We start from the raw sequence: 16,130 nt of genomic DNA on the forward strand, positions 1-16,130 counted from the left end.
TATTCCTTACACCATTTTATTCAGTTCTCGGCTTCCAACCACGTTGACAGCGCTGTGCCATGAGTCACTTTTAATCGCTGCCTCATTTGTTCCTGACCTGAATAACCTTTTTATAGAGGCTTGTGTGCAGTGTAACACCTCCTGTGCCGGATCGCGCTTCAGAGACCACCGAGCTCTCCCAAGCGATTTGCACGGCTCCGGAGCGAGCCTCGGGAAGGGCAGCCCTGGGTCCTTTGTATTCCTCCTGGGAAGGAAAAAGGGATTTGGCCCCCAGGAGGCAATGTCAGTGCGCGGGCTGAGCACCGACCCGCACAGAGCCCTCGGTGCCACGGCGAGAGATGGGGGCTCCTCACCCAGGACCCCTCCCTGCCACGGCCGAGCCCGTCACCTCCCGTCACGGGACATCTGCACACAATCACACAATGTCCTGGCTTGGAAGCAACCCACCAGGATCACTGAGTCCATCTCCTGCCCTGCACAGGACCATCCCCAAGAGTCACACCATGTGCCTGAGGGCATCGTCCAAACACTGCTTGAACTCTGTCAGGCTGGGGGCTGTGACCACGTCCCTGGGGAGCCTGTTCAGTGCCCAAACACCCTCTGGGGGAAGAACCTTTTCATAATATCCAACCCAAGTCTTCCCTGACACAACTTTATGCCGAATTTTGCGTCTGTTCGACCTCCCGCACGCAGCAGAGGCTGCGACACCAACTTTCAGTCTCCCCACATCGCCACAAATCCCGCTCCCCGCCAGCCCCGCTGCCCCGGGGCTGCTCCCCCTCAGCAGCCGCAGTGGGGCGGGGGCTGCCCTGGCCCCGCCCATCCCGCCGGGCTGGGGGCGGGGCGCCCAGGAGCTCTGCTGCTATTGGTGGGAGCGGGTGCCCATCCTCGCAGCGCTCCAATCAGAGGCTGCAGATCGCGGGGCCGTCAGACATCGCTCGTTCCCTATGTGGAGCCGCCCCTGCTGCCGTGCCCGCCAGTCCCGTCGCCGCGGCGGCCGCAGTGAGGAATAGCAGCCCGCGCGTGCCTGCCAATCCCTGGCCTTCCCCGCCTTCCCCCGCCCGCAGCCCAGCCCCAGCCCGAGCCCGAGCTGGAGCCGGGGGCAGGCGGAGCCTGGCGGCCGGGGGCGGGAGGCAGGGAAAGAGAGGAGGAGGAGGAAGGGCGAGGAGGAGGAGCTGCGGCTGACGCCGGCGGAGCTTTCAGTACCTCGGAGAACGGCTGCGAGCGCGCCGAGCGGGCAGGAGCCGCCGCCGCCACCGCCACCCTCCGCTGCCCGCTCACCTGCCCCGCTCCGCTCCTCAGCCGCCCCTCCCCGCCCCACTCCGCGTCCCCCGGCGCCGGAGGGAGCCGGTCCCGCCGGAGCGGTTCCGGCGGCAGAGCACGGCAGCGGCTCAGGCTCGGTGATCGGGCGGGGGTCCGTCCGCGCAGGGACGGGACGGGACGGGACGGGTGGCCAGCCCGGGACGGCAGCACTGGCTTAGGGGGTCGCTCGCTGCCGTCGCTCCTCACGGGAGCGGCGGCCGGGGCGGCGAGGAGAGCGAGGGGCTCGCGCCCCGCACCCCGCATCCCGCACCGCGCCGCGGAGCCCGGGGGACAGAGAGGAGCTCCGAGTGCGGCAGCGGCTGCCGGCGTTGGCTGGGGTGGGCAGGGAACCAGAAACAGGAGTCGCACCAGCGGCTGGGAACGGGGAATCCGCTCCGCGGAAACCTCGGGAGCAGAGGTACCCCTGGCTCAAAGGGGTTTTGAGGGGAACGGGAAATTGAATGTAGACGCATTTTTGTAGTTTTGCTGAAATAATCAAGTGCCGGAGGCAGATCTTAGTCAGATAAGGTAAAGGGATGGATCCCGCTGTTTTGGATGCCGGCTTGAATTTTTTATTTACTTTTCTGTTTTGACCACTGCTAAATGTGGATTTTGCGAGCGAACCCGATGGCGGTTGTTCCATTGTTCCTTGTCTGAACGTAAATCTTAGTCCTGCTGCTTGTGGATTTTTTGTTTATTTATTTATTTATTTTTGGAAAGGACCATTCCAGGTAGCTTTTGCGTCTGACAAAATGAAGCCTTTGTATTTTTCGATCAATTATACCTAATATTGACATTCTGTTTGGCACAAGAGACTTAAAGTGCTGCCTCACTCAGAGGACCATTAAAGACTTTCTCGGTCGCTACATGTAGCTGAATGTGTTACGACACATCCTTTCTCCCCCCACAAATCTTCCTAAAGATTTTTCCAAAATGAAGAAATTTAATTTTCGCAAAGTTTTGGACGGTTTAACTGCCGCATCCCCTGTTGGAAGCAGTGGCGGTGGCAGTGGAAGTGGGGCTGGTGGCTCCGTGCACCCAGGAGGGACTGCGGGAGCTGCAGGGACACCCAGAGAGGAGATCCAAGAGACGCTCACTTCAGATTATTTTCAGATCTGTAAGGTAAAGGCTGTATTTTTATTTTCTATGGGAATAATTAAAGCTACCCTGGGTTGGGGAGTGTATGTGGGGGGGTATTAATATGATACCAATAAGCGTTTTACTTGAGAACTGCAGTGGTTGTATAAGGACTTTGGAATGAAAAGACAGAGATCCACTGGATGTTTTTTTCTTCCTGCTGCAGAGATGGTCAGTAAATTCATAGAAATCTTGATTTCAGCACTCAGGGCTGAATTCCAAGTTCACACTTGGACCCCAAACGACTGACAGGATTGTGGAGGGGAAAGCAAATCAATTGGTGTTAGTACCAATAACATTTACAAGTCATTAGAAATTGAAGGTTTTATGCATCTACTTCCCCTTCTCACTCTTTTCATCCTCCCTGCTTTTCCTTCTCTATTTTAAGAAAAAGGCACAAGCTAGAAATTAAAATTAAAAACAGTGCAGTGACTACTGAACGCAGGACTTCAATTATTTGTGAGGAGCTGGATGTAGATTCAGGGTGGCTGTTTACCCTTAGTACTGAAGTTTCTGATTGCATGATAGCAAACTTGGTGGGGCAGCATAAATTCCAGAATTGCCAAATCTGCTCCGCACTTCCTTAAGTGGGAATTTTCTATGAGTAGAAAGCATAAGATATCCCTGTATGTATTTTGGTTTGTGTCTGTTTTCTGCAACAAAGCTTTTAGTGGTGGTCTTAAAACAGTACAAACTATTTACAGTGGTAATACAGTACAAACTATTTGGTATTTCTGACCAGCTCTGGAATATGAAAATCATACTTTTATAATGAAGACAAAATATGAAAGGCATTTATGGTCTTCTACTATTACCTGTCAGTTTTATGTGAATTCTGGTGACTTTCCTAGAAGTTCTGTTTGCTTATTTGTTTTGATTAGAATCTTCAAAACCAGAATTTTTAATTAGTGTAATTTACATTACTAGGAGTAAATGGACTCCACCTATTAGGTATACTTTGCTTTTATTAATCAGATACAAATTGATCTGAAATTTAGATGACAGTCAACTCTCGCACATCGTTATTTCTTTTTGTGTTTTGGAGAGAAGAAAGAAATATAAACAACCAAGACAAGCCTATGAGACATTTTGTGTGCAGATCTGGTCCTTGTGAGACACACAGCTTCCCTGATCTCGGATACCATGTTTCTAGTTCTGCTTGGCTTGCAGCTACAGCTGGTGTCAAAACTCTTGCAGAGTGCAAGGGGACAAGAATGAGCCCCTATGGCTTAAAGACTCTGAGACCTTTAGATAGGTTTTACAAAATTCTAATTATTTTTTTTCTTATAGTTCTTTGTTATCCTGAACCACAACAGGTTCCAGCCTTTTGATTCAAATGATTCTGTAGTTTAATAGAGTGTCAGTGGTGAGTGCATTAGAATCATACCTGCTTTCCAGGCTTGCATTTGACTACTTTTGCTTAGGTACACAGTAATTTAGCATTTTGTGAAACTCCAGATATTCAGTACAGTGATTTCCGTTTTTTTTTTTTTTGTCATGTCAGTAAAAAGATAACACAAACAATCAAGGTACATTATTCAGAGATTTCTAGGTAAGCCTAAAACTCAACATGGTTTTATCATGCTTAAGTCGTGTGATAAGGACAAAGATTTGTATTTAGTGAGATGTATTCTTATTTTGTATGGCATATTTGTGAAAATAAGCAATATAAGATGAATTTTTTTTCCCTAATCTCTAGTATTTCCCTTGTTTGCTTTGATATTACTTGAAGACAGTTAGTGTTATATCCTGATAGATCTACTTGGAATATGTGTAAAGGAATATGTCATTTGAAGAAGATTTCAGTAGCTAATATTTGCTTGTCTTAGCTCTCAGGTTAAAATGTTCTCAACAAAGTAAATATTTGTGTAGGAAACCTTTTGGTTGCTTGCAGCAGCACTTGCTTATGAATGCATGTCACTGCAGAAGTCTATGGTACACAAAATACCGGATTCCTTTTTCCAAGATACAAAGGTATGCCGAAAGCAAACTTGCAAAACACTCGGTGATCGTGTGCTCCTGCCACTCTGCAGTGTTTATTCCAGAGGCTCCACTTGAATAGCTCTGCCTCACTCCAGGAGCACCAGGAGCGGGTTTGGAGGAAGCCCCAGAAGCAGCGAGGGCCCCGCGCTGTGGCAGGGGAAGCGGGGCAGTGGGGCCTGACCCAGGCACAGCTTCCCCCTGCCTGCTCCAGGGGCCAGAGACTGCCAGAATTTGTACCTCGGTCAGTCTCCATCCCATTAAATGTACACCACACACACATAACCCAAATTCCATCCTCCCCGAGCTTTTGTTGTCCGGCACTTCTGGTATTTCAGCTGGGTGTTTGCATGCTCAGTTACATAAGTTATACGGGCTGCTTATTTAAGGATCTGTGATCCTGCTGCACGCAGAACTGGGTAAAGCTGATGGCAGTTTTGGTGTGTGATCTGTAGGGGTCTGTGATCCTGCTCTCGCAGAACTGGGTAAAGCTGATGGCAGTTTTGGTGTGTGATCTGCAGGGATCTGTGATCCTGCTGCTGGCAGAACTGGGTAAAGCTGATGGCAGTTTTGGTTTGTGATCTGCAACGTCGAGGCATCTGGGCTAATGGCCTAAGTAGCACCTCAGACTGGTTTTCCTTTCTTTGCTGATTATAAAAATCCTCATTTAGAAGTGAAACATAAAAGCTGACTCATACTTAAGAATTAAAGGGCCTTTCCCTGCAGTTTTTATGTAAATAAGTTGCCTTTCTGAAGTTTGTGGGAGGTCTGCTTGACTGGGAAGACAGATCCAATCCTCTAGCAGAACGCTGTTTTGAACGGTAACACTCCTGATGTCATTTGTAACACACCTGAAAGCCAGCTCTCCATTTTGTGGCATTTTTAGATTGGTTATGACCACAGTGTCTTTTTGAGATACAGATTCGAGTTTAACAGAAGTAAACTGAATATTTTACACTGAGATGCTCTCAATTAGTTACTTTTGGCATTTAGATTTAAATCATTAATGTGATCTTCCATATTGAAAGAATGAAATATTCTTGAAACTATTACGTATGAAATAGCTATGTCCTGTTTTAAGCATGATAAATTTAGATCTTGGTAGCTGTAATAATGAATCAGTGGCACAATTTTCAAAGTACTCAAGCAGTGTGAAATATTGTCTTACCCATTTTGTGACAGCAGGAAGCTGAGGTACAGTTTAGGCTGCATCTAGGGGCTGCTCTTGGGATTTGGTATCCAAGTGCAAATCATGAAAATATTGATTATAGTTCACATTAGTTGAATTGAATGTGTGAGATAGCAGCATCATCCTAAAACTAGGCATGATCCAGCAGAAAAAGCTACTAAAGTCTTTGTTAATTTTAATTGGGATAGACCTAATTTCCTTGGGTTTGCTTCTTTGTATTTTCCTTGTATATGTGTTGGGTTTTTTTCCTCTGGTAAGCATTTCTAGGCTCACCTGTGTTTGTTCAGACCATCCAGAAACTAAAATATGGCATTGGGGAAAGATCTGCTATTAATAAAGGAAGTGAGAAGCTCACAGTTAGGATGTTATAAATCATTTAAGTAGAACTTTGAGCATAAAGGAGAAAACAGTGATTTTATTACTTTTTCCAGAAGGTTGCTTGTTAGGGAATGACACAGTTGGGAAAAACTGAATAAGAATGAAGATGTACATTGCTTTGGTATGTGATGTACTTGATCCTCATGAAAATAGGTCTCCCATGTAGAACTACTCAGGGTTTTCTTGGAGAACAATCATAGAGTTGAATTGACTTTGTAGAGCATGAGGTTAATAACTTTGAAATCAAGACCTCAGTTAAGAGCACAGTAACAGTTGTACTTTACCAGGTATACAATTAATCTACTCTAACACATTTTCTTTTGCTGTGGGCAGCAACTGAATACTCTTGAAAAGGTCCAAGAAGTGGCAATTTAATCTTCTCAAAGAATTGCTTTCCAAATGGTTATGGACTGCCTTTAAACCCCAAAGCATGAGATTTCTGTTCTTTTCCAAACTCGTCTTCAGTATTATTACTGGGTAGTCTTGCAAGACAATAAACATCCTTTAACTCTTGCTGTATTGTGTGTATTGATAGTATAGTCGTAGTTTTAGGATGTTCATTACCCAGTCTTTATGCAAAACCCATGGAGGCCAGAACAGTTTCAGGCTTTTGTTAAAACTGATATGGAATTCCATGGCCAATTGCAATTGTGCCTTCCTAATCCTGTTTATGTTTGGCAAAAACAGGCCTTCAAGATACAGTCAATGAGTTAAATACTTTAATTATCTGGATTTCCTATCAGGTGGTCTTAAATTTTAATTCCCAGACTTTATCGATCATAATGCTTTATTTTGTCAGCCTATGAAGATAAACATTTAATCCTTCTGACAACAGCCAAGTAGGTATTTTAGCTGCAAATGCAACATGACAGTATAGTTCAGTGATAACAGAGAGAAGATTAATTTTGGAATGGCAATTTAAGCCCAATGCTGCAGGAACACATTTTTGGTTATGAAGTATTAAAGACAAAAAAATCCTTGTTATAACCTAGCCACAGTGTTTTAGTCAGTTTGAGCTGTTTGGTTAATCTGTCTTGTTTCCTTGCTAAGGTCGTACAGAGAGCAAAAAATAAAATGTTTGCAAATTGCTACATTTTAAAATTAGTATGAGCTTTTACTTGTAAGTTCTCAGAGTTTGTTTAGTACTTAAATGGTAAATAAAATAATGTGGGGAAGGTTTTTTTTCTGTATACCAGAATTTGGATCTAAAGTTAGGTGCAGAACCCTATTTTGTTTAAAACTACAGAGTCATAAATGGGACTTCTAAATTAGAATATAATAATTTCATGAAATTTGTGATGAACATAATCCATTCTTCTTTTTTAAGTGTTTGTATTAATTAGAAATAGGATCCATGGGAAAGAGCATAGCACATAAAAAGCTTCTTTTGAATGAATTTTGAAGATTTTAAGGTACCTATAGTAGCATAACTGGATTAACTTGTTGGGGTTTTTTGTGCAAATATCTGTATTTTTGCATTGTTAATCCTAAATTAAGTATTGCACACCCTTCATGGCTAACACATGCAATTACATCTTCAAAATTATTTCAAGACCTTTAAGGGTGCTGAATAAAGCACTCAAAAAGTTCTACATTTCTTAAATAACTTTGTTTGCACAGACGACTTTTAATTACATGATCCCATATTTCTTCTATAGGTTTAATTTAGCAGAACAAATAGTGTTTGCTCATAGGAAAGTACTTCAATATTTCTTTGCATACTTAAAACTCAGAGCATGCCTGAATATTAAGTTCCCCATGGACTTTTCCAACAGAAGTGCTCACCACTGTAGTTCTGAAAGCTTTATAAACATTAATGAATTGACCTTCATAATATTTCTGTGAGATGGAAATGATATTATCCCTGCAGTATAGATGCCACAGAAAATCCAAAATGTTCAGGGTCCACTGTTTTGAGTTTCCAGCTTGATCTGCTTTGCATCTGTTTTTCTTTTTGTCATATTTAACTTATCCCATGTCTTCCCTTTGGGCCTCCCATTGTTTTCACATTCTGTTGCACATATTCTGCACAGTTGCAGAGTGATCTTCAGGTTAGTTGTTCTGTTTATATGCCCAACTTAGACAGCCAGAATGACTCTGAATTTCCTTTCTGTCCCAAATGACTACAGATGGATTTCTGGCTCCACTCTACTATGGCAGAAGAGGATAATTTAATTAATCCCTACAAGAGGAGAACAAATTCATACTGCATAGATTATTTCATGTATTTTTAAAATAATTTTGTTTTTTTATGATTGACCTTGCATTTTTAACAATGAAAAAATTACCTGGGTTGCAAGGGATTCTTGGGGATCACTGAGTTCAACTCTTGATTTCACAAAGGGAAACCTAAAGGCTAAGATATTTGCTCTAATTTTGTGTCCCATTTCAAGTGGGGTTTTTTTGGTTGTTGGTTTGGGAGTTTTTGGGTGTTTTTTTCTTAATCCATGGGATCATCGATGTTGGAAGATCATCTAGTCCCAGCCCCACTGCCATGGCACAGACACTTTCCACTAGACCAGGCTGCTCAAGGCACCATCCAGCCTGTCCTTGAGCACTTCTAAGAATGGGACATCGACAGCTTCTCTGGGCAGCCTGGGCCAGTGCCTCACCTCCCTCATAGTAAAGAATTTTTTCCCAATATCTAATCTGAATCTACTCTGTTTTAGGACAAGAGGATGAGGGTAAACCAATTGAAGTTGTTTCCCCTTGTCCTATCACTACATACCCTAGTAAAAAGTCCCACTCCAGCTTTATTTTAACCCCCTTTAGGTAGTGGAAGGTGCTTCAAGGTGTCCCTGGAGCCTACTCTTCTCCAGGCTGAGCAACTCCAACTCTAGTGGGAACACTGGCTATATTATTCCTCAGCTGAGGGTCACCAGGTAGTTAATTAGAATTTTTCTCACTATTGCAGTGGGAAAAGCAATTTTTAATCTCTTGCGGGAGGGATGGAGGAAATTCAGACTGGTTGGCTCACAGTGATTGAGGAGCTGTCATGTCAAAAGGTAGTTGCATAAGCAACTTTGCCCCCTACTTACTTCTGGAAGAAAAATACTTACACTTAATTTTTTTAAGAAATGACCAAGGAATTGCTTAGAGGTTTTTGGTTTTTTTTCAGATAGAAATCCATATTCTGTGTAAAACATGCCGCTGTCCTCAGTGGAGCTGGACTAAATCCAAGACAGACCCCAATCTCACTTTGTTTAGATTGAATATCCACTCATATCTGCTTCCTGTTCTGAGACATCTGATACTCCCTGGTGAATGATTTATGCCCAAAACACTTTTTAAAGTCTCTGTGAAAATACTGTGAAAAATTAGTATATTTACTTTATAAACTGAGAATAGGAAGCAGTAGAGAGTGAACTAATACACCTTCCTAAACTACATGTATATAGTGGTCTGTTGGCTATTCTAAGAAAAAGTGCTTATGAAAGTCGATTGTGGGGTGTATTAATTTGTCACAATGTGTATTAGAGTCATTATAGAGGAAAATTAGAGGACTGTAGGATTAGAAATACAAGTAATGTGCATCTGTGGAGAGGAGAGAAAGCAATATTATTAGGTACAGATGGCTGTCAAGTGTGCTCAAATGTAATAAGATGTTATCTTTGTGCAGTGCTGTGTCCATTCCTAACAGATCGCCAGCAAAGACTATGAATAATAAAAAGTACTAGACACAATCTGTCACCTGTAGCTAGGGTCAAAGTCTGAGGAGGTGCACTCTTTATGGTTCCTTTGTAGTTAAGTTGTATATAGTACTGAAAAAAACCAACCTCAATATTCAAAACTTTGGGTTAATGAATGCATGGACTCAGAAGGAGACGTACTGAATTCTGTGGTGTGTATAAGTAGATGCATGTGTGTATGGTAGCATGTCTTTTTTTCAGAATTTGAATCCAACAAATTAAAAATAATTGCTTCTGTTTCATTTAGAAGTCTGTTATGTAAGAATGCTGTGAGGTCAGGCACTCAGAAGTCAGGTCCCTTATTCAGCTAGTATCCAGTTATGTCTATATGTGAGGCAATCTAGTCTTTACTGCATATTTTTATTTTCTTGAAGTGTCTGCTTACATTTTGTTTCTGTCCTCCCTCACGTTTGTTTTGAACAGTATACAACATGTGAGGAGGATGAATGCTGTTCTGTTTGTGGTCTTTGCAACAGTTCCTGTGAGAAGATCTCCGTGTTATCCACTGGACATCACAAAAATAGTAAACAATAATAAATTAATGAAGGCTCATCTCTGCTTCGTTCATCCTGTTCCATCTATTGTATCCCTTCAGGGTGGAGATGTGCTCTCAGTTACAGCTGTCCATCATCACTTGTGTTACAGATACATTCCATGTAGCTGTGGATGCAACTTAATTTTACTGAGTCCACAGATGCCTGCTTTATTCCTTGTTTGTCCCTACATATGTTTTGAAATGCTCCCTGAACGAGGCAAGGGCAGGGAAAGTGGCCTGTGGTTATGTAAACAGAGATCTGGTTCTTATGATCCTGGCTGGGCTGTCTTTGTTGGTGTCTGAGCTGTGTCCTTCATGGGCAATGCAGAGGGGGACAGTGATGTGCAGGATCTGCTGGATTTCACTGCTGTGAGCTGGTGAAAACCTGCCACAAAATATCTGCATTTCATTTGGAATATACCTTCACCATGTGTGAGGTGAGATGCTGGCTGTTATTTTCAGATTAAGTTCTCAATTCAACATCAGAAAAAAAATCTTTAAATTGCATACAGCATGTATACAGAAGGAAGGTGGGAGAAGATTAATTATGAATTATTATTAAATAGTAAACAACATTTTACATGCTACTAATGAAAACTGGTAATACCATTTCTATACAAGAATGCCAAATTACATTGCAAAACAGATTTTCACTGGAATAAACCAATAATACAGATTATCTTTGTATCAAAGTGGTTTTAACACTCTGTTTCTCTAGCTTCCTCCCCTGCCATTCCCCAGACCTTCCTTCCTTCCTCCAAACTTCCCATCCTTCAAGAACTTTATTACAGCAGTAACATTTTCTCAATACCCCAGTATGGCTGGGTTTTTTTAAAAACAAAATATTTTGAAAGCAGCAACTGAAGCATTTGTTTCAGAGCAGAAACCACAATCAGCCATAACAGAACATAATTAGTCTAAAGTAGTGAAGTTGCAGAAAATCCAAAAAATGAGAAGTCATGCAAAATTAATTAGTGTAATTGTTATGTTGGTCTGATGTAAACTTAATAAAAACAGTTTTCTTTTTGTGTAATTTCTCATTAAAGTTACAAAATTATCTTATTCTCTGTATCCACAGTCATAGTGAAGACAAAAATATTTTCCTTTCAGGTCTATCAGATAAGTTGAATGATTTTGCAGTTCTTGTACATGCCCCTGAAGCAGATCTCCACCAAGCAGATGATATTCTGAACCAGCCTGTCTCAGGTTCTAGAGTAATACAGTTAAATGATGCTACAACAAAATCAATGGAGCTGCTATTTGAATTGCTTTGATTATAAAGGTTTTCCATTTGGTGGGCTGAAGTCTTGCTTCAGTAGGTAGGCCGAAATGAACTTCGCAATCAATAGTTTAGGGTTGGGAGTTTTTTATAATTCTACATTAAAGACAAGGGTAGATATAGTTTTATGACCAATCAGGAGATTTTTCCACATGCTGATGCCCTGTTTACATGGCAATAGTAGGAAGTACATGATGCCATATTTACTGTACAGTGGGTGCAATTCCTTCATTGTAGCCTCATTTTTTCTTCCCTTTTTGTATATTTGCCTGGGGTTTATTGTGTTGGTTTTTTTTGGTTGGTTGGTTGGTTCGGAGGTTTTTTTGTTTGTTTTGTTGTTGTTTTTTGGTTTGGTTTTTTTGTTTGTTTTGTTTTGATTGTTTTTGGACTTGGGAGAGGTCTTTTAGGAAGAATAGGAAGGGAAGAGGTGAAGGAATTTTGCATGCATCATTCTCCCTTGGACTTGGGATTTCTCCAAAGGGCATAATGCCTCTCTTGGGATGGTAATATTCATGTATTACCCTGTAACTTATTATGCTGTAACTCAGTGCTGTGGTGGATGTAGCTGGATGGTGTAGGTGCCAAGCAGTTGCTTGGCCATAGCTGCACTGATTTAAATAGATCCAGAATGTGATATTAAAATCCAACCCCTTTAGCTTTGGCAGGAGGGGTTGGACTCTGCAGACAGTCTGCAGAGTTCCCTTCCAACCTCACCTGAGCTGCAGATAATGAAGCTTATGGATCAATGTCATTTTATTTATTTGTGGATTTTCCTGTGTAAATTATATTAATTTTTTTTTTGATACGCTACAGTGTGTTTCAAAGGACAACCATGAGGAGAATGTTTTTTGAAATTCAGAAGGCCTTATTTTTCCCCTGTGGTTTGCTTAGCTTGGCTGTTTGTATCTATATGAATCACATCTAAATAGGACCATCCTTATTTAATAGTCTGGCATCTAGCTTACAGAACTGAAAATGACAGTGGAAAAACACATCTTTGAAGTATCTGCAGAGATCTTGTTACACAAAAAAAAAAAAAAAAATTGTACATTCATTATAGAAAAAAATGTATTTTCCTTTCAGGGCTATCAGCTATTTAAGTTAATTTCAAATACTCTAAAATCTCTCTTATTTTTCATATAATTATCGGTGTGTAATATTTGTGAAAGTAAACTTTTAAAATTCAGGCGGTATTTGAAGACTGCTTTATGTCCAGGACAGCTACTTTCTTAAAATTCTACCATAGCTAATTAAGTGACATTTTATAAAAAAGCAAGTTGCATACTTTAAAAATTAAACAACAAACCAAATTTGCCTACTAAATATATTATTCTTCTATGCCAGAAGTTTTTGTAGGGAAAGATTATGAAATTCTGCTTCTTTCTTATATGTATATTTTCTTCCTGCCCCAATATTCCTATTTCAGTAACACTTCTCTTTTGTGCCTGCATTTTCCATGTTTTTTTCCTTACTGTATTTTTCTCCACCAATACTGATCTCCTTTTTCTTCCTCTCTGTTTCACTGCTACTGGCGAGGATAATAAGCTCATAAGAAATGGCCTGCTGAGACAAACCCATGGTCCATATCTCCCAGCAGCCAGTCTCTGGCAGTGGCAGCAGAATTGTCACTTAGGGAGGGTAATAAATTACATCACTTTCTGCAGTCCATTCCCTTTCCAATCTCCCATCATTCACCATCACTGGATTTCATATGTCAGAGGGAGTATCTTTTGCTGGTCCTTTTTAAATCTATTTTTCAATCATGTCAATGAATTTGTCCCATTTCCCCCCCCCTATTTTAAACTAATCTTTAATTTCTTTTGAATACCTCCATGGCTTTGCCACATATGTTTAGCTTACCCACTCACTTGTTTGTGAAAGTCTTAGTCATATCCCCTCACATACAGCTCTCAAGCAATGGGCTCACACAGGTTTTCTGTAGCAGCAGAATGATACCCTCTGTGTTATTCCTTATGCTCTTCCTCATGATGTCCAATATTACTTGGCTTTTTGGGGTTGCTGTTGAACATTAAACCAAATATTTCAGAGGAATGACAACCATGCCCAAAAATTACTTTGCTGAGTTGTAAATGCTAGTTCCAATCTAGATCTAGTTAAGATATTTTTTTTCTTCTAGATATCTTACATCTATCCACTCTGAAGCTCATTTATCAACTTCTTGCCCACTTGTGTCACTCTAATGAAGTCTTTCAGGAGCTGGTCACTGGTAGTGCTGAATTTCACTATCCAAAGGAGCTTACTATTAGCTGTGATCTCAGAGACTTCAGGGTTCATTATCTTTTATAGGTCATTAAAGACAATGAATAAAACTGGCCCAAGCGTGGAGAACTCTACTTGTGAATTTTCTTCATGGTAAAAAATCCATAAAACTCTGTCCTTTGTTTTCTGTGATCTACCGGGCTCTCAGTTCACCAAGAAATTTCTTCTGTCCCATGACACTTCTGTTTCTCTAATAACATTGCAGTGGAATATTATTGGAAGGCTTTTGGAAAACTTAGGTATATTCATATTCCCTTTACTTGCATGCTGACATCTTCATAGAATTAGAGAGAACTAGTCAGACATGATTTCCCATTGAAGAAGCTCTGCTGACTTCTGCAACAGTCTTTATCTGTGTGCTCTTTATTTTATCACCTTGTCATGGACAGCAATCAGCTTTCCCAGTCTACAGGTCCAGAGTCCCTTTTGCAAATGGCTTTTTCCAGATGACTGTTTCTAACTTTACACCAAGGAAAAAACTATCTGTGAGTATCTTTATGTAAGAAAAAAAAAAAAAGTAGTTTTTTTAGAATATTCTTTGAATATGCTCAGAAGACCTGGTTCCTATTAGAGGCTGAGAGCTAGATGTAATCAATAACTTGGGTTTGAAAATTGTAGCTAAGCTGTGATTTTTACAAAAAGCATTACTTCAAAAAATGAAAATTTAACTAATAAAAAATTTATCTCTCCTGTGTTGTTTACCTTGGTTGGAAGCCTGCTGATACCTTGTCCTCTTTCCATTTTTCATGAGAAGAGATCAGTCTTACCAATCAGAGATTGCAGACACAGAGATCCATAAATGAGGGATGTCATGGTCTTGTAGTGATGTAATACATGGCAGCTCATTTGTATAAGCACTCATTTTTATCAGTACAATCTTGGAGCACCACAATACTAAAAATAGTATTGAAGTGGTGGAAATGCTGTAATCACTGACATTTTTTAATTTCCAACATAGCTGAGCAAGAGGCTGGAGAGGTTTCAGTCAACACTTCATCCTCTATTCTGTAATCCAGTCAATTATTCTTCAATGACATTTTTGCACGTGGTGTGTTGGTGACAATTTCGAAGTAGGCTGAGCCATAGGTTTAGACTACGTAGTTAAATTTTAGCAAATGTACATATTCTCAAAAATTATTTACCTAAGTAAATCACTTTTGTTGTCAGATGTTAAATGAAACAGGGTATCTATAAAATATTAATAGAAAAGTTACAAATTTTAAGTTTATGCAAATTTTCAGAAACGCTTTTGCCTGTAAACTCTATTAGTTGATAGAGTTTAAAATTTTATCTAGTTCTGTTTTCTGGAGCGATTTAGAGAATGTTATAATTACTTTTATTAAAAAGATGTCTTTGAAATCTGATATAAACTACTACAGAATAAACGTTAAGAAAACTTATACTGAAGAATTGCATTATGCACCCTGTGAACAATTATACTGGATATTGCATATTAGTACTAGTGCATTTTATTTTCAGCTAATGAAATATATCATGGTATCTTAGACTGAAAAATACCATTATGTTCTGTACAGGATATTAAAATGTTCATTGGTAGATTACTAGCAAGCCCAAACAATCAATTTCCTATATTAATTTAGGTAAATCGTTTGTGTAAAGATTACTTTAATGATATATACATGCAATTCACTGCTTAAAATGATTTAAAAGAGAAATTAAGAGAAAATAACTATGCTGAACACAGATTTATGATGAAATTGTATCTGCATTTGTAATTGTTCTGTTTCAAGTAAATTGTTTTGCATATTGCACGGAAACTCCCTGTCCTAGGGAGCACAGACTGCCTCTAGAGACAGCGTGCCCAAAAAGGAGACATAAAAAGAAGGTGGATAAAGTGGAGAAAAGCAGTCCTGGCTCCATCTGCTGTCTGGTTTTTCTCTCTCCCTTTTATTTTCTTGGCAGCTTCTTTCTTGGGATATTTGGGGTAGTTAGGCCCCCCTATATTTCTTTGCACCCAGATTGATTTTTAACCATACTTCTGCTTTTGCCTGCTATTGACCCCAACTACCTCATTTTGCTTATCTGAGCACCATTGATGGTTTTGTTCTCTGTTGTTCCTACTGGACATAACTCAGATAAAACAGGAATGTACTTTTTTTTTTTTTTTTTTTGTCACCCTAGGATCAAGTTAATTTTGTGGCCTTCTCTTCTTTTTCGTATATATTAGTAAATGCTGTAAGGAAGCCCAGGCACAGTTGTAGAACTGTTACTCATCCTTACACTCAGGCTCACTCGGGCTGTATCAAAGCACAGCTGACAGGTCTACTCCAAGTGCTGGCTTTTCATGTCAATCTTTCTCACAGTCCTTTGAAAAAGAAAGGACCAAAAAGCTTTTGTTGG

At 40.6% G+C, this 16,130-nt stretch overlaps 1 protein-coding gene across 9 annotated transcripts in view; it reads left to right on the forward strand.

The window, feature by feature from the left end:
* Nucleotides 1-1,204: 1,204 nt before the first annotated feature.
* Nucleotides 1,205-16,130, forward strand: part of STXBP5L (syntaxin binding protein 5 like) — a 189,269-nt gene continuing 174,343 nt past the window's right edge. For 2 of the 9 annotated variants that reach the window (XM_039717752.1, XM_039717751.1), the window contains exon 1: nt 1,205-2,424. In XM_039717752.1, the coding sequence (XP_039573686.1) occupies nt 2,236-2,424 (189 nt within the window). In that variant the 5' untranslated portion in view covers nt 1,205-2,235. The remainder of the gene's footprint in view (nt 2,425-16,130) is intronic. The other 7 variants (XM_039717758.1, XM_039717754.1, XM_039717757.1 and 4 more) reach the window with 5 other exon arrangements.

The sequence above is a fragment of the Passer montanus genome, unplaced genomic scaffold (genome assembly GCF_014805655.1).
Source record: "Passer montanus isolate IOZ18808 unplaced genomic scaffold, ASM1480565v1 scaffold39, whole genome shotgun sequence".
Classification (NCBI taxonomy): Eukaryota; Metazoa; Chordata; class Aves; order Passeriformes; family Passeridae; genus Passer; species Passer montanus.